Raw genomic sequence first — 19187 nt, forward strand, 5'->3', positions numbered from 1 at the left:
GTTACAGTGCAGCGTGGAGTGGCAGCCCCTTCGGGACTGGTCGGACTTCTCCCGTCTGGGAGTCGCAGTGGTGTGGGGGAAGGATGACAAGGTGGCGCGTCCTCAGGCTGCGGGCACCCGGTGGAGGTGGCCTGCTGGGCTCTGAGCAGTGTGAAGGTGGGGAAGCCGCTCACCTGAGTGCCTGCGTTTGGGAGCTTGATGTTCTCGGCGGCGGCGGCCACATCGATGGAAGCCCGCACGAGAATGTCCAAGTAGTTCATTTTGGAATATTCCTGTTCGGAGACAAAGTTACCAAATGCGTCAAGGAGGTGAGAAACGTTCTAAGAGATGGCAAATGACTTCCAGGGGACAGCCTCACGGCAGGGCCGAACCTCTAGAAACGTGCTGTTCCATAACCTCGAGCGCAGAATGACAGAAGCCTTGCTGTCCAGCCCTCGCAGCGGGCAGCTTATGTTCACGCAGTTCACGTTCGTGCTGCAATTCTGGAGAGAAAAGGACGATAGTTAAAATCCAACAGACCGGGGGGACCGGGGGCCCAGGTGGCTCAGTCGTTAAGTGCCTGCCTTCGGCTCAGGTCATGATCCCAGGGTCCTGGGATCGAGCCCTGCATCAGGCTCCCTGCTTACCAGGGAGACTGCTTCTCCCTCTCCCACTCCCCCTGCTTGTGTTCCCTCTCTTGCTATGTCTCTCTCTGTCAAATAAAGAAATAAAATCTTTAAAAATTAAAATAAAACAAAAAATTAAAATAAAATCCAACAGTGTGGGGAAGACCTTCCTGCCACCGTCTTGTCCAATAGTCATGGCTATTGAAAAATACTTACAAGGGTTTGATATTTTCTTTCAGCAAATAATGAAAATTTTCGGCTATCATCTATCTGTTTTTCAGCAATTTCCCGTTTCCTTCTTGAGTTGTGAGACTCCTGAAAAGAAATTATATCCAAAACAGTTCTACTGAATGTAGCAGTCACTACTGCATAGACCTCTTGGGCACCTCTCCCAAATGATGCCAAATTCATATCATCAACAATTAATATTTCCCCATCTCCTGTCACCAAAGCCACAGAAATAAGTATAAAATCCACAAATGTTCCAATCTCGATTCAGGTAGTTTATTTTCACTCTGACTTTAAAACTCAGGCGAAGAGAAAGCAGGCTTTCTTTGCTCTTCTGTCTCCTCACCAAACTGAGCAGCCTGAGATCAGGCATCAAATCTCATCCCTATGTCCCTAGTGCCCAGCTTGGTAACTAATGCATGGTAAAAAGTCAGCACATCTTGAATAAATGACACTGACAAATGGAAAAAAACAAAAGAACTGGTATGTGACTTATTCAAAGTAGAGTCTGGAAACTAATCCACATAAGGAGTTTTAAGATAGCATCTCCCTTAAGAAAGGATTAAGAGTCACGGACCATCTTGTCTTTCAGTTGATGAACAAAGGATCCTTCTAGAAGCTGCCAACAGTGAACACAGAGCACACCATCACTTAAACAGAGGAGCTCCCTCACTGTGATCTACTGAAAGTCTGCCCTCAACACAGGATTAAAAACAGAAGAAAAGAAACAGACATGCAGTAATGATGCAGATGGTCACACTGGAGCATAATGATAAACCAGGACTGTCCTCGTGCAGCAGCACATGCAGTTACGAGTATGGGCTTTGAAAACAGAGCAGAGCTCGGACGCAGAATCAGCCTCATAACTGCTGAGTGATTCTTAAAATGTTACTCTCTCTGAATCTCACTTCTCTCATCTGTGAAATGGGAGGGATAAGAAAAAATACCTCAAAGGACTATCAAGGGAATGAAATGAGAAAAAGCAAATAAAATGTTTATTTTAGCACAGTGCCTGAGGCACAATCAACACTTGATAAATATTTACTATTTTAAAAAATAAGAATGAGGGATGCCTGGGTGGCTGAGTCAGTTGAGCATCTGCCTTTGGCTCAGGTCATGATCCTGGGGTCCTGGGATCGAGCCCCATGTTGGCTCCCTGCTCAGCGGGGAATGTGCTTCTCCTGCTCCCTCTGTGTACTTGCTCTAATAAATCTTTTTTAAAACATAAATAAGAATGAAAGCTTTGAAGGTCTCTTGCTAAAGTGCCAATCTCTTCTGTAATGAGTTTGGTTTTATGGGGGGTGAACACCGGCCCACCCCAGAAGCACATCCCAGTCCTGTTTATAGGTCATACTGGGTCCAAAACTCCAGAAAACATCATTTCCTTCAACAAGCCCTGGATCAGACTGATGTGCCATCATGGCAGCTGATCAGCAGAAATCCTCAGCCTGACTTGGTTATTCAACTATGACAGAAGATGTGGCACCAGAGAAGAAGTAAGCACACCACCATGTCACTTTTCCTCAGGAAATTAAGGATTTTCCCCACAGAAGTTTGCTTCCCTTATTATGTGCTACAGAGACACAGGGTAAATCAATGTACCTTTAGGTTCAGGAAGTTTATTTCACTTCGTGGCTCACAAGCAATCTTTTCCAATCCTTTGGATTCTACTTTCACCAAATAAAGCAACCATTTGCCGTTGCTAATTTCTTTTGGCCACTGGATGTTCAAGGTCGCCGTGCCAAGGTTTTTAAGAGGTTTCCCCAAGTTAATTACCTGTAAGAAAATAATACGTATTATATCTTCGTGTAAGTCTCTCACTCTAAAATTAAGTAGCTGCTCCTGCAGCCAGGGAGAAAAAGCATGACCCTATGATGAAAAGTACAGGCTCCAGAGCTGGACTGCAGAGAGCCTGGTGCCCACAGCAGAGATGCAGGCCTAGGAAAGGTCAGAGACGGAGGACTGCTCCTTCAACCCGGCAACTCCTGTGAGCAAGAGAATCTGCCTTGTTCGATACTCCATGCTCCCGACCTGGAAGGTCACAGGGGTCTGGGAGTCGCTATATAACCTCCCGGGCCCTGTAGAGGAGTGTGGCCTGTGGCGGCACGCCAGCAGCCTCCTTCTAGGAAGCCCCTCCCTAGGCCAAAATGAAGCTGCCTCAGTCCACTACCACAAGGGAGGGCAGGGGAGGGTGGTTGGGTAGCAACTGAGAGCAGGAAGAAAACCATTACAAAGGCCACGAATCAGGAGTTCAAGCCAGGAACAGAGCAGCTTCCTAGGCAGAAGCCAAATGAGGAGTGAGCTCTGTGTGGGGGACAGGACCGCCGTGGCACCCAGGGCCGCCTATGGCAGCCATACCCGTGCAGGCGTCCTCACCTCCGCCACTACCACCTACCCCAGCTGTGTCTGCAATGCTGAGAGACACCCCTAGTGGAACTCAGCCCCCCATCCTGCTGGAGTCAGGGGTGGGCACGTTCTTGCCATCTCAGACCACGGCCACTGTGCTGTCTCAGCTGATTTGAGCCACATAGACCCAAACCCACAGATGAGTCACGAGCCCTCTCCGCACCATGCCCTCATGTTCACCCAACTGGACTGAGAGTCGCTGTGATTCTTGCTTAGAAATGCTTCAGAGCAAGCAGGAGTGTTCCTCGCCGGCACTAGGCTTGTAAAATGTGAGGGAACATTAACCACACGCCGTAAGAGAGAGGACCTCACAAAGAAGAAAGAAATCCCAACACAGTCTAAAGCCAGATATCAACTATTTTGAGATTTGTGTGTTACAGACAGACTCTGGGGAGAGGGAGGGGTGGGGTATTCCTTTGTCCCTACATCACTTATTCACAAAAACTAAACTGGATTTTGAACAAGTCCATGTCGAATGATAGTTTTGTTCTCCATTCTGAAGGAGTAAACTTCCACTATAAGCCGGTATGTGATATAAACATCGGTGAACTCACTTTTAACTGAGGATTTATCATGCTTACTTATTTTTATTAATGTTGCTATTACATATTAAAGCTACATATCCACACTTATTAAAATTACATTACATATATTAACATATACAGTAGATGTTCACCTTTGATATATAGAATAAAAAAGACTAACTGCTGAAACTTACCCTGAACTCATACTCTATTAAACTTCCCACCTCGTCTTCAGACTTCATTGCTTGCTCACCAACAACTGTACCTCCAAAATACACCTGGGAAGGTTTGGCAACTCTGTTAAATTAAAAAACACCAGTTTTAGCGAGGATTGTAAACGGTTCTTTTAAACACTGATTTGTTATGCTAAACACAAACACTTACCCAGAGACCGATAAAAGCAGTTCAATAACCACTTTTGCTGTAGCTGTAATTGAAGCCAAATTATCTTGATTGCTTGTTCTGAAAATGAAAAGGAAACAATAGGGTTTCATTTTAACAGTCAGTTTTCTCATTACAATTACACTCCTTTTATGAGTCAGAAGCAGAGCCAATTCATTGACGGGCTGTGTTTTCATGAAATAATTCTGAATGGAAAGGTTGAAGCAATTCTTACGTTTCCAACTTCAGATTAATATCCAGATCTGTGGTGTCAAAGGTGACCTCGGTTGTGCTTAAAATCAAATAAAAAGTCACCTGAAAAAACAGAAACAGACATTAACACAGACCAAGCATGTCAACCCTGTAATGGCACCAGACACGGCACGATGTGGGATGGGAAGGCATCACCTACACTGGAATTTCTTTTGAAAGGATTTCCAAGCTCACAGTCCGCTTGCGAGCCATTTTGATTGGCAACACAACTCAGCTGCTTCTCCTGTAACAGAAAAACAGGAGATTACCCTCCAATTGCTTGCCGCCCCCAACACCCTCAGCCCCCACATCTGCCGCCCCACCACCCCAGGTTGCTTGCTCCCAGCGGCTGTGAAACCACTTACAGGGAAAGCCCGCAGTTCTCGGTATGCTGAGTAAGTCAGAGTGTCGGGGAAAGTGGCCACGAGCTTTGCTTCATGAGCATCGTCTCCGTCTTTTGCGGGGTCCCTCGGATCGGAAGGGCTGTTGGTCACAGTTATTTCCAAAGCAATGTCCTTCTGGTCTTTTAGAACTAGTTCTGGTACACCTTTTTGACTATAAAACACATACACATACACACAAAAACAAAAATGACAAAGACCTCAGTACGTTTTCAGTAACCCGCTGCAAAGCCAGTCATTTTTGCCAGGATGACAGAGTGATTCTTACATTGGTAAATAAGAAAATTTGTCTTGATTTCCTTCTCGGGTACAAAACTTATATTCTAGTTTAAGGTTGCTGTTACATATATTGTCGTCTCCACATCCCTCTTTTAAGAAGTGCACCTGTAGGAGAACAAAACCATTGTTGTTTTGTTTTGGAAATTAGTTATTTTTAATTTTTTAATGTAAATTCAAATTAAGTGACATATAATGTATTATTTATTTCAGAAGTACAGGTCTGTGATTCATCAGCCTTATAGAACACCCAGTGCTCCTTACATCACGTGCTCTCCTTAATGTCCATCACCCAGTTACCCGTTACCTGATCCCTCCACCCACCACCCCCCAGCAACCCTCAGTTTGTTTTTGAAAATTAGAGTCTCTTAGGGTTTGTCTCTCTCTGGTAAAAACAAAACCATCACAATTCTTGGAGACTGCGACAGTGATTGGCTGTTTCCATACACCCCGTCCCTGTGCGACAATTACCACAGCAGAAGCTTCAAACATACTCAGCCGTGCACCCAGTGCCTTTAACGGAACCGTCTTTTAACTCTGTCCTTGAACAGAGCGGTGCTGTAAGAACACGCTGCCCAGGCCCCCGAGGTGTAGTAACGAGCATGAGCCCCAAAGCCACACAGCTCCGCCTTCCAAACCGGCTCTGCCACGCACTCAGCCATGGGGCTCTGGGCAAGTCACTTAACCTTTCAGACTCCAAGGGACGTCCCTGGTGATAGGGGGATGCCACCAGCCAACTTTATAGGGATAATGTAAGAAGTGCCAGTAGTCGTGATGATGCTACCTAACATGTGATTACTTATTTTAACTCCCTTAATCCTCACAATAGACCATGAGGATACGGTTATGGGCTCTGTTGAACAGAAGGGAAAACAGTCTGAGGTGAAGAAAACAAATGGCACAGTGCTAATGGGTGCTTCACAATCACACTGACAAATAAATAGCTGGGGAAAGCGTCTCCTTGCTTCTTGTGTTCAACATGACTACAGAGCTGGGAACATCCACAAGAAACAGTCATGTGAGAAGCAGTAACATAACGTCTATGAAAAAGTATGCAAAAGTACAAGGAACTACACTTTGTGACGATAAAGACGGTGTGCAGACTGAGGCACCATGGCCTAGGCCTGAAGCAGCAAGTACTCACTTCTGAGAGGCTTTGTCGGGGGCCACCAGAACCAAGAGCCACACAGTGGACGCTCTGGCACCAGCTGGATTTTGACGGCAGGTGCACAATGCCAAATCCAGACGCCACAGCTCCCCTGCCCTTTCTCAGGCCTCAGCCACCTTAAATTTCAGCATATAGGCCCCCCTCGTAGGAGGCGTGCAGCAGGCCATGTCACAGAATGGTCTTCCTAAGACTACACAGGCTACATTAGCCACGAAGTGATGGCCTTGCTGAATTTCATATTCCTTGATTTTAATGTCCAGACTAACAAGTTTATATTCTACATTTTAATGTCCTCAATGGTAAAATGCGCTGTATTTTTCTCCATACGGCCACAGGACATACTGGATGTGAGAATGAGTTCTGCCAGTTATAATCACAATAAGTCGCAGCGGCCAAAAGTTATTAAGAACAATACTCTGGCTCCAAACTGTATTCTGTTTTCATATTCACTGTTAAGCTGGGAAACCAATCTCAAACAAACTTTGCGTATATTAAAAAGCTTACTTGATACAAAGGAATGGACTTTAAAAAAGCAAATCACTAGTCCTCCCCCTTCAAAGACACATGATGTAGCAGCATAATACAGCAGAAGCTTTGGCAACACCCAAGTCAGGAGACTTACATCTCTGTGAACTGTCTTGGGTTCGTTTGAATTCAGAATGGGAAGAACTTCCGGAAGCGAATTCACTCTCCTCCGCGTGTTTGGCTCTTGGATCTCTACCGAAGCGCTTATGGGAATGGGACGCAGTTTATCTCGGATATTTTCCTGAAAAGTGTGCAGAGTATGGTATCAACACTCCTGGGGAGCTCCCAACAGTCCTGAATGAGAGGTCGCTGGTGTCAGGTTCAGAGATCTCCCTAGGCCACCACAGAACCCAGCTCAGTCCCCTACAACGACCGGCCTGAGCGGGGCCCCCCTCACCTGGAGCCAGAGGGTCTCCTCTATGCATGCCTTCTGCTTCTGCCTGGTCAGAGTGAGCTCTTCAGTATACTTGGCCTCAGAGCCTTGGTTTCGAAAGTGAACTCTTGATGACAGCCCAGATTTCCTTCTCTCCTTTTCAGCCTCGAGCGTGCCCAAAATGGCTAGATACAATGAACAAAATCCTCTGAACTCAGAGTATATCCACATACAGTTCAGCTGTAAGGACAGTGAGTTCCCTTTGATGTTATTTTAATCCCTCGTAGAATACGTCTCCCACTGCCCTTCCTGCTGATCACATTTCCTGGTAATGTACATTTTGCCTGATTTACAGCCTTTCAGATCAAGCTGTCCTTTCCTGCCGCTGCTGTCAAGAGTTTGTGAAGTTAAATTTCCATTGGGCCACCTGGGGGAGCCCAAGAATAAGTCAGAACCTCTGAGCTGCATCCAAGGATTTCTGGCTCCACTTCAGGCACTTGGAGCACCAAAGAGAACGGGGACCCAGCACTCCTGAAAGGCCTGCACTGACTCCCACCCAGTAGTCTGTCCCTGACGGGGCCCCACACCTGGAGAGCAGTGGCAGCTTCTCCTCGCATCTGCTGGGCAGTGAGAACCTCCAGCCCCAGCCGGACCTACTTAACCAGAATCTGCATTTTTTTTTTAAAGATTTTATTTATTTATTGACAGAGATCACAAGTAGGCAGAGCAGCAGGTAGAGAGAGGGGGGGAAGCAGGCTCCCTGCTCAGCAGAGTGCCTGATGTGGGGCTCGATCCCAGGACCCTGGGATCATGACCTGAGGCGAAGGCAGAGGCTTAACCCACTGAGCCACCCAGGCGCCCCCAGAATCTGCATTTTAACAGGACTATCAGGTGGGTCTTAGACCCATTAAAGTTTAAGAAGCACGGATAACGGACAGTTGTCTGAAACGGGAATAAAACATAGGAGAGATAGAGAAGTCTTTTGACAACAGGTGGAGACTTCTCACTTAAAAGAACTGAAAGGTAAAACACATTCCTTTTTGAGGCTAGAGGACCCGTTTGCCAGCTACCATGTCTCCCGCACCAAAGTTTCTGACCTACAAAGGCCTAGAAGACACCTCCTGTACTTGATTACCTCTACTGATGGAGCTCAGAGGCAAGCCAGGATTTGGATGATCAAAATCTCATTTCTCGGCTTCAGAATGCATTCTTTGCTGGATGTAGTTACTATGTTTCTTTATGGGGTAACATTTAAATTACTTACATCCATTCATCAATCACTCACTAACTACCAGAAGGGGAAGCAAACCAAAGTGCCTATAGGGCCAGAGAAGGCAGCTTCAAGGGAAAAAAAATCTTCTCCAGAAAACAGAAAATGAACCACGCACGTTCTAATATTCACGGTGGAGTTCAGAAGAGGTCTTAAAGAGCATCTATTTTAACAGCCTCTTCTTGCAGGTGAGGAATGGATGCCCACAGAGCTAGAGGGCTGGCCCAGGACCACACAGCGAGGGACGGGGCGGCACCAGCTTCGAAGTCTCTGTCACAAACACACAAGACAACTGCTTTACGAAGCCTCTTGGATGTCCAGGTTTCCACTTCCTCCGGGCCTCTGCTTGGGTCACTCTCTTCCTCTGCCAGCGGGGCCCTGGCCCTCTCTACCTACCCCCAACTGCCTAACTCTACTCCTCCTTCTGATCTCAGTGTGGACATCACTTCCTCCCAGGGCGGGGGGGGGGGGGGGGCGCTGACCTCTCCGGGGCGGATCGGACAGTATTCTATTTCCCTACTTACTACACTTAGCCACTGGGACTGCCCGACCATCTTCCCCAGGCAAAGGCGTGGACGGGGACCCCATCAGTCTGCTTGCCACTGTGTTCCCCGGCATGGGGACAACGCCTGCCATAAGTATGATTTTAGAACAGCTGAATGGAAGTGGGAGGGACTGCGCCACACCCACATACCCACCGGTACACATAGAGACATGCACACAGACCACAGAATGTTATCCTTATGCCAAAACAACAGCTACTGAGCTACAGCAAGACCAAAATTTAGAAACACTGACAGTTTCAGTAGTAATTTCTGCCAAATGGAATGTGTCTCCATTTTAGCCTTGTAGCCTTGACATCATCCATTTATCAACGACCTGTTAACTCCACAGTGAACCCAACCAAGGCTCAGTGCTGAGTGCCCCTCATGGCAAAAGCAGGGGAGGGTGTGGGTGTGTTAAAACCGTTTATCTACCAAGCCCACTCTAACCTTCTCTGACCCCCAGACAGTTCGCGTTATCTTAAAATCCTTGCAGGCCACCTTTGCTGACCTTTCAAGGGGCAAGCCAGTAGAATACTCATTAAGGCTCAATTATAAATATCTGTCTGTAGGCAACACCACAACCGAGGACCACCGAGTTAAAAGGGCCTGATCAAACAATAAGCTCACATTCTCAGACACCGGGAACGGATTTTAGATGGATTCACTTATGCAGCTCGGTGGAAGTCCTATCTGATGTAGAATTTCCCAGTGCTGTGGAAGTACAGGCGAGGAAATACAGGGTCCCTCTAAATGTCTTCACAGAAAAAAAGTTCTATTCGTGATAGGCCATCAGTAAACACTCGGCTAACGGAGTCGTTAAACACTTGGTTAATGGCGTAGCTACTGAACATGAAATTAATACACAGGGCATCAAATGCTACGTGAAAGCTAGAACAACCTCTGTCATTTTATGGAAATGATTGATGTAGGGGAAGACAAGGACAGCTCTGATGAGATTTCATCACATCTACAGTCAGAGTGGTGTGAGTAAATGACAGACTCATAGAATAAAAATGTTTCCCCATTTCCTCTCCTCACCTAGTCAAAGAATCACAATTTCTCCTTGTCTCTCTAGTCTACTCGAAACACAGTGGCCAAACACCCATTATCCAAACAGGCAAGTGTAAGGTATGGTGTCTGGGTAAAAATAACACAAAATATACTAACAGGATAACAGAGTGTGAGAAATCCTAGAAGACATTTTCTTCTCAATGAAAGCCACCCCAAGAATCGTTTCCAGTACTCAGTGAAATACCAGCCACATCAAAAGGCCAAGTGAGAGGCCACCACCGCCCTGTGCACAAACCGTGCTACAGCAACACCAAGCACATGTCCCACAAGGTGGGTAGATCCTGGGAGAGGCTACAGCAGGAGACAGCCCTGCAGACGGGCCCACAAAGCTCAGGGAGGCAAAGCAACTACCTGAGGACGGCTTAAAATAGGGGAAGATGGAGGCTTAAAACAGGAAAAGGGGGCTATGACAGGGTGAACTGGGGGAAGACAGACTTAATTTGCCAAATTCTGAAGTATGAAAAGCAGTATCTTTTTAATAAAGAAAACAGAGTAATACTTTACATAACAAGAAGGAAACTTAAGAAAACTCATTACGTCAAGGTAAAATAAAAACTGCAGACCACCCCATCCCCGAAAAAGGCTTCCGTTGGTGGCATGCCACGCCATCACACGGGGCCGCCAGGACCATCTGATCACCCTCACTCTTTGTACCTGCTCCTTGGGGAAAAACCCTTTAAATTCCCATGTCCCCATCTTGACTCTGGAGCTGGAGCAGGTTGCCTACACCTGAAAGCGTATAGCTCTTACTAAAACCTACCACAGAAGGCTTTGAGGATGATCACCACCGCTAGAGTGTCATTAGCCTTGTCTAAACGTGTGGCCAAAAAGCCTGTTTGGATTATAAAGAAAGGAAGCCACATAATACCTTATAAATGACAGATGGCTTTCACCAGAGTATCTCCTTTGCTCTCCACCACAATCCTATGTAGGAATTCCTACCAGAGACATTTTTATTCCTGATAGGAAAATGGAAACTCCAATGTCTCTGCTGTGCTGCGGGGTGAGCCGGCCTCGGAGCTGCAGCCCGGAGCAGAGCCCCGGGCTCTGAATTCCCAAGACCAGCCTTCCGGTCCCCAAGGAGCCCGCCCACAGGGGCATGGCGTGGGTGTCCTGGGCCTCGGAGGCCGCCTGGAGGGGACCACGCAGCAAGGAGAAACTAACCCAACAATTCTGTGCAAAGCTTGGGCTCTGGGACTCATCTCCTACAACCACCACCCACCACCTCACAACCGCAAAACCAATTTTCCATGTTGCTCTTCAAAGGCAGAAATGGAGGAAACAGTTGTGGTAGCAAATGAGTACTTTGCCAAGTCCTGCTGTCCTAAACCATCTGCTCTGGAAAATTCAAATGAGGACCAAATGGAAAGTTCTCCCCTCCTGCGCTTCGCCCTCCTGATTAAAGAGAAGACAGCAGAGCCACTGAATGCCTCATACAAGAACTTATGAACCAAGGTTGGCCACAGCAGTTTTATTTTTGTTACTTATGCATTACTTTCAACCTGGTGGACAGAACATATATAATTTTTAAAGGTACTAGGTACTTACTTATCGTAGGATTGTAACCTGTGGGTTTGGCAGTGTATTCAAAACAGGCCTTCACCTTGAGGCTATATAAAATCAAACACATATTCCTTAAAAGATGTATCGCTGCAGTAGAAAGAAACAAAAACCCATGGTCCCCAGGTCTCGAATCCCCCCACTGCCCACTGATGAGTAAAATGTTCTATGTTCACTTGACAGATTCCTTGTCCCCTTGCTCATTTCTGTCCCACTGCTGCCCATGGCTCCTCAGAGCAACAGGGTCCCCCTAAAGCAGACGTACGAAAGTGAGGGGGTTCCGTGCATACAGTGGGAGCTCTCACCATATCCCGCTAGGTGCCCCACAGAACGTTTTCTGGCGAAGATCAATCGTGCTTGGTGTCACAGTGACCGTTTTCTGAATATTAATCACAGGCCGGGACCTGAAAAAAAAAGGAGCAAAACACAGGCTCGGCCTCTTACTACCTTCAGTGTGAGAAGAATTCACATATTCTCAAGCTGTCTACTACATCTTAAAAACCACGGGGTCGGGGGCGGCAGGGGGGAGATGTTCCCCTGTGGCCAAAGAAAAGAACAGCTCTATCATTTAAAATCTCATTATACACCCTCAATGTTTATAGCAGCACTGGCCACAATAGCCAAACTGTGGAAAGAGCTGAGATGCCCTTGAACAGACAAATGGATAAAGAAGATGTGGTCCATATGTACAATGGAATATTACGCAGCCATCGGAAAGGACGAATGCCCAACTTCTGCATCAACACAGATGGGACTGGAGGAGATTATGCTGAGTGAAATGAGTCAAGCAGAGAAAGTCAATTCTCATATGGTTTCACTTACTTGTAGAGCATAAGGAATAGCATGGAGAACATTAGAAGGAAAGGAAAAGTGAATTGGAGGAAATCGGAGGGAGAGATGAACCATGAGAGACTGTGGACTCTGAGAAACAAACTGAGGGTTTTGGAGGGGAGGGGGTGGGGGTATGGCTAAGCCCGGTGATGAGTATTAAGGAGGGCACGGATTGCATGGAGCACTGGGTGTTATATGTTAAAAATGAATCATTGAACACTACATCAAAAACTAATGACATACTATATGGTGACTAACATAACACAATAAAAACAAAACAAAACAAATTAGATTTCTGTATGATCTCAAAAAGATCTCATCACCCAAAGGATTAGTCTAGTCTCTATTAGTAAAAAATCCCCAAAATAAAATATACTTTCTCTTCTGCAACACCTTGACAAAAATAATAAATAAATAAAACCTCATTATACAAATTTTACCCAAAAATTTTAAATACACTTATTTATAAAATGTCTTGTCATTTTAATAGAAGTTTTCAAATGGAAAGGAACATGGAAAATTTGTCAAAGTTCTAGAGTTTTCAGACACATATTATGGCTCTGTCCTCACCTAAACCCCCAAGGGGCCTGGTCTGTCCTTCCAGACGCCCCTCCGTGCTGCTTTTTCTCACTGACCTTTCAGTGGCCTCCTCCTGTCTCTCCCTAGATCTAATTCCCGGGTTCTCAGGCCGGTGGCGCTGTTCCTCGCCCATGCAGCAACAGCTCGGACCCAATCAGTCCCTCAGGGGTAGACGTTTATGTTGTTTTGGGGCTTCCGGCTCTGACAGACCTCCTAGGACAGGTTTCTAGGCACACATTTGAATTCCCCTGTAGGATAAACTCCTAGCAGAATTTCTGAGTTGAAGAATATGTGCACATTTAATTATGAGTAATCTTGCCAAAATACCTTCCAAAAAGGTGAAAAACCCACATACACCTAATTACCTGGGACGCTCTCTGTCAGGGTTTCTAGGTACATGTGAATTTTAGGAATACAGGCAACCCTCAGCTGACAGGACTCCATCCCACAAACCTCTGCCCTTCCTCAGAACATCCCATTTCCAGCCTTAAGTCTTTGTCCTCCTGTCAGCAGAAGGGAGTACAACTTTTCCACCCCCACAGGATCTCTGTAAGCAAAAGCTTCAAGCCCTCAGCCTGTCCCATCTCTGCTCTGCCTAACCCCATCCTCGCAAACCCACTCAAGCAGCTGGAACCCCACACCTTGGGCCCTTCTCGCTATATAAAAACATCTCTGTTCTCCCTTCCATCTTCTCCCCTATTTCCCCAGCCTAAGAAGGCATTACCACCAGCCTATGTCCTGACCTCCGCCGAAGATACAGCAAGTCCAAGTATACAGTGCAAGCGAACGGGGAGAGGGCCCCTCTCATCCCTGTCACTCCCCAGCCAAAATGCGGAATGGGTCCATGGTCTCATTACCACATGGATCCAGTTAGACTGACTTTAATGGGCTTCTGGTAACCCAGCCGTCCTGGGGAAGACAGAAAAATGCATTCCAAATCCCAGACAGTGAGGTGGAACTTCTGGAATCAATCTGTCGGTAGGCTAGAAAAGATGCGTGTACATTCATGGGCAAGGTGAAGGGCTGCAGAAGGACAAGTGCTGCCCACGCTCCTGTTTCTAAATGACTTCTATCTTGGTTGTTTACCTTTCCATTGTTATTGTAGACAGCTGCTAGTTTCTAAGATACTAACTAGACACATTCCTAATTAAAGCTTTGAGAGCATATTTAAGAGGCAAAAATCCACAAATTAAAACCAATTGCTAGAGATGCAAGAATGTTTTATAGATCATAGTGTTAAGGGGACATAGATATCAGAAGTAAATATTAACACACACTTCTGCCTAAAACATTTTTATTTATTTTTTATTTAAAATCCTTTTACGTTTGGGGCGCCTGGGTGGCTCAGTGGGTTAAGCCTCTGCCTTCGGCTCAGGTCATGGTTTCAGGGTCCTGGGGTCGAGCCCCGCATCTGGCTCTCTGCTCAGCGGGGAGCCTGCTTCCTCCTCTCTCTCTCTCTCTGCCTGCCTCTCTGCCTACTTGTGATCTCTGTCTGTCAAATAAATAAATAAAAAATCTTTAAAAGAAAAATAATAAAATCCTTTTGTTTTTTCAGTCATCTCTACACCCAACCCAGGACTCAAACCTCAAGACCCTGAGATCAAGAGTCTCATGCTCTTCCCACTGAGCCAACCAGGTGCCCCTTACTTCTGTTTTTTTTAAAACATAACAACAAATATAATTTCAAGCGCATAGTACACAACAAATCGGGAAACATGTGCCTTAACACATAAAGCAAATCTTACTGGTTCAGCTACCTCTTGTTTGACTGGCATGTATTTATGATCTACCTTGAAGTACTAGTAAATGGGAAAAATGCCCAGACGTTGGGATCCTGGACTCCTAGGATCCAGTCTTCAGATCTTAAGCAGTCCTGGGCCTCCCTTTCCCCATTTGTAAAATAAGGGAATTGGGTTCTCTTTTTTTAATGAAAGGATTTTAAAATTTTCTTCTGTGCTATCTCCGAAGAAACCAGGAACAAGTCCACAGGGTTCATACTCAACCTACTTATTAAGACAGGAAAATAGTATTTTAATATTTAATATATTTATATTAAATATAATTAAATATTAATATTAAATATTAATATATATACCAGCTATATTCAGAAGCAAATATTTATTAACTCACTAAAAACAGGCTGTGTGCTGTGAAAACATGGTAAGCAAATTCTGGTACAGGAAGTCAAGTCTTCTTGATACCTGAGGGCTATACCTCAACTAGAAATGCAAACTGCATTTTGATGAATGGTCTACATTCTTCTACCTTTTAAAAACACTTTTAAGGGACGCCTGGGTGGTACAATCAGTTAAGCATCCAACTCTTGGTTTCGGCTCAGTTGTGATCTCAGGGTCATGGGATCAAGCCCCACGATGGGCTCCACGTTCAGCGTGGAGTCTGCTTGAGAACCTCTCCCTGTTCCCCTGCCCCTCCTGCCTGTGCTCGTGCATGCTCTAAAATAAATAAATCTTAATAAACATTGAATATTTTAAGATTAATATGTATAGGAACAAAGAGAAACAGGCATATTATAGGCAGTGTTTGAGAACCACCAGACAGAACACAGGCTGAACATGTTAACCTTGGAAGGCACACAGTACCACACACTAGTGTACCCAGTGTGACAGTTCAGAAGGTCACTGGGTTCCTAGGACAGATACGTATAACCACCAACGCAAACCACTACGGAGCTAGCCATGTTTTCCTGAGGTCTCTCTTTTCTCAATCACTTACACACGGTTCATTTAGTTAACTTTTTTTTTTAACTTCCTTTGTCCTCACTAACATCTCAGATACACTCGTCTCTACTTCTTTTCCTGTCTCCTACTCTTGCCATCTCCAACTTCTGTGGTGGTTCTTCGTTTTTCATAGATCTTGCCATCTAACCAGAAAACTATTTTTCTATGATATTCTACACTACATTCTACATACATATATTGTATTTTTTTTTACATTATTCTCTTCAGAAGTGTCCTCCTGGCATCAGTTTCTTATAAGACTGAGGAGTTTGGCTTAGGATTATATTTTAGATGTTGGGGCTACCTCTCTACCTGACACTCTCTGGAATTCTACAGGGTAATGATGGGGTTTTTTTCTTTTCTTTTTTTCCTCTTTAGGGACTCACTGTACATTAACACCCATTTAAAATATCTTTAAAGAGGGGTGTCTGGGTGGCTCAGTCAGTTAAGCATCTGCCTTTGGCTCAGGTCATGATCTCAGGGTTCTAGGATAAAGCCCCACATCGGGCTCCCTGCTCAGCAGGGAATCTGCTTCTCACTCTCCTTCTGCCCCTCCCCCCTGCTTGTGCTCCCTCCTTCTTGCTCTCTCAATAAAATCTTAAAAAAAATAAAATAAAATATCTTTAAAGATGTCTTTAAGATTAAATTAACTGTAAAGTCAAATAGTTTTAAAAAAGAAAGAAAGAAAGAAAGAAAAACCCAAATGGTTAACTCTAAGAATCCAAGAAATGCAAATTCAGCCAAAGGATGGGGTCACAGAGCACACGAGCAAAAACCAGATTCATCATGTCTGATGCTGTTAAGGGTGTGAGGAAATAAGGCTTTCTCACAGCTTGCTTCCATGACCATAAACTGTTACAACCTCTCTGTAGATATATGTATTAATACAAAAATGTTCTAACCTGTATCCCAGGGATTCTATTTCTAGGAATTTTTCTTACAAAAAAAAAAAAAAAAAAAAAAAACACGTAGAGATGTATAGTATTCTGTAGCACACTATTTATATTAGCTAAAGGTCAGAGACTAAAAATTCCATTAATTGAAGATTAAATGCTTATAATGGAACAATATTAGCTTGTTAAAAAAAAAAACAAGATTGATGTGTCTATACTGACAAAAAGAGAGAACCAACAGAGACTAGATTTTTAAGACCCAGGTTAGAGCAGTGAGAATGGCCCTTTGAGGAAGCCCTCAAAGCAGAAAGATACCTAAAACTATCCAAAGTTGTCTTGTGGATGATGGGAATATTGGGGAACTTGCATTCTCCACAACTGTGTATTAACTTTTTTACAAGAATGTGCTACTTCTTGAATTACAAATGAAATAAATGATGTTAAATGGTGAGTCCCAACCGTGATGAAATTCGCTAGGAAAATGGGGACGCAAGCAAAGCTGATGGGCAAACCAAGGCAGCCTTTCTGGAGGTCATTTTGGTGAATCTGAATCTAAAGTCTGAAAACACATATGCCCTCCACTCAGCAAATTCACTTCTGGGTATTTATCATGAGGGAAGAATTCAGGACATGAACAAAAGTAAAGGATGTTGGCCAGCTGGTGTATCAGGAAAAAAAACAAACAATCCTGAAAGGAACATAAATATCCAAGGACAGTATGGTGATGGTTAAATAAACTAGATCCAGCCTCGTGACACCTTACAGGCAGCCAGTAACTTCATCGCAGAAAAGTGCTCAAGGACAGGGGAAAAGACCCCGTGCACCATAAACTCACTGACGTGGACAAAGTCCATAAGGCATTACAGACAAATGCAAATTACAAAACAATACGTACACTGTGAGCTCCGTTTTGTTAAATATACACATGCACTCACAGAACACAAAAGACTAAAAGGATATAAACCAAAATTTTGGAGCTGACTAATGGACAGTGAAAGACAGGGGGGTTCTTATTTCCCTCCTTATATTCTTTGTACTGTCAAATTTTATGTTTCCTCTTTGAAGAAAATAAAAGGTTTTAAAAGTACCTATGAAGTAAAAATTTTCACCAGTTCTGATTTCTTTCTCAATTCAAAATTAGCGAGCCATTACAAAATAGTTCTTTTCACATTGTTATATCACTTTTTTAAAAAATCTTCAAAATCCATACAAATCTTAAACTTTGAAATATGGGTATTAGGATTTTCAATTAAAAAGGTCAAAATCTGAGCGAAACCTGAATATTGAACCTACTTAACTGAAGTCAGAGATCACACACCTGAACACAGCCACTGAGTCTGAGAGGGAACCAACTGCAACATCAGGGTAGGAATTTCGATCAAGGTCCATATTTCCAGCAATTGAATATCCAAAATAAGGGGATTTACCCTCAAGAATCTGAAATGAACAGGGCATCAGAATGAATAATGGGCCACCAAAATAAACTTCTTGGTACTTTGAACAAGCCAAATGTTTCCTCATAAACTGAAGTCTAAGAGTTTACTTACAAATTATACTAAATTATAAATAAATTATAAGCACACATGTGCTCCAACACTTCATACATTTTATCTCATAGAAGTCATCTGATTTACATTCTATCTCAAAGGATAAAGAGGCCAATTTTTGATGAGCTTCTTTTACTACATACCAAACCTCTCTACCTGCCCTCCAAATGTCTTGTTTTTCTCAAAAGCAATTTTAAATTTTTGGCATCTCAATTCTCCATGTCATCACAACCATCTGGTTTGTTTGTTTGTTTGGGTTTTTTGCCCATTTTACCTCCAGTTAGTATCCCGCTAATGGAAAGAACTCACATTTCCATCTATTTATGCTATCTGGGTAAAACAGTCTTTTTCTTTGGACTACTTTGATTCCCAATTTATCTAAGAAATTTTACAAATAAATGCAATGATGTGCTTATATTAAATCTATTTTCAAGCTATCTTCTAATGGTACATTTTAAAAAAGCACAAAGTTCATACTATTACAGATTTGTCAATCAAACATGAGTAGCATGAAAATGCACATAAACCCAATATCCTACTACACGGCAAAACGCGGAAACCCTCATTGTAGAAACCCAGGCTGTCTGGTTACCTGTGTTGGCTTGGTATTTATTCCATTCGGGGATCCATGATAGATAAAAACCTTTCCCATATCATCGTAGGGAGCTCCAACTGCAATATCTGTTGACAACGTAATATTTCAACAAACATCCCAGTATGATGCCATAAGCATTCATTATTTTGGGCAATCAAATAATCAGCCTGTGAGCATCATAACTATTTCACAATCTATTACCTGGGTAGCCGTCTTGATTAATGTCACCAATATTTTTTACTGCAATGCCAAACATAGAATCTTTGGTTCCATTAAGACGAATAGGCTTGACTTTATTCCACCTGCCTTGCTGGTTAATGTAAACATACACGGCACCTCCAACTTCTCCATCTCTGTCAAAATACTGTGGGGCTCCAATAATTATATCTTGCCACCTAAAAACATAATGAGGGTTAAAT

At 44.0% G+C, this 19187-nt stretch overlaps 1 protein-coding gene across 2 annotated transcripts in view; it reads right to left on the minus strand.

The window, feature by feature from the left end:
- Positions 1–19187, minus strand: part of ITGA6 (integrin subunit alpha 6) — a 76749-nt gene that overhangs the window by 13267 nt on the left and 44295 nt on the right. For both annotated transcript variants that reach the window (XM_080798593.1, XM_080798592.1), the window contains exons 7-23: positions 18970–19163; positions 18766–18854; positions 17945–18063; positions 11891–11989; positions 11574–11635; positions 7164–7324; positions 6864–7007; positions 5066–5181; positions 4762–4951; positions 4557–4640; positions 4380–4459; positions 4148–4225; positions 3958–4060; positions 2436–2609; positions 822–920; positions 372–482; positions 174–272 (exon numbers count right to left, since the gene is read on the minus strand). In XM_080798593.1, the coding sequence (XP_080654719.1) occupies positions 174–272; positions 372–482; positions 822–920; positions 2436–2609; positions 3958–4060; positions 4148–4225; positions 4380–4459; positions 4557–4640; positions 4762–4951; positions 5066–5181; positions 6864–7007; positions 7164–7324; positions 11574–11635; positions 11891–11989; positions 17945–18063; positions 18766–18854; positions 18970–19163 (2002 nt within the window). The remainder of the gene's footprint in view (positions 1–173; positions 273–371; positions 483–821; positions 921–2435; positions 2610–3957; positions 4061–4147; positions 4226–4379; positions 4460–4556; positions 4641–4761; positions 4952–5065; positions 5182–6863; positions 7008–7163; positions 7325–11573; positions 11636–11890; positions 11990–17944; positions 18064–18765; positions 18855–18969; positions 19164–19187) is intronic.

This window comes from Martes martes (genome assembly GCF_963455335.1).
Source record: "Martes martes genome assembly, chromosome: 3".
Lineage (NCBI taxonomy): Eukaryota > Metazoa > Chordata > Mammalia > Carnivora > Mustelidae > Martes > Martes martes.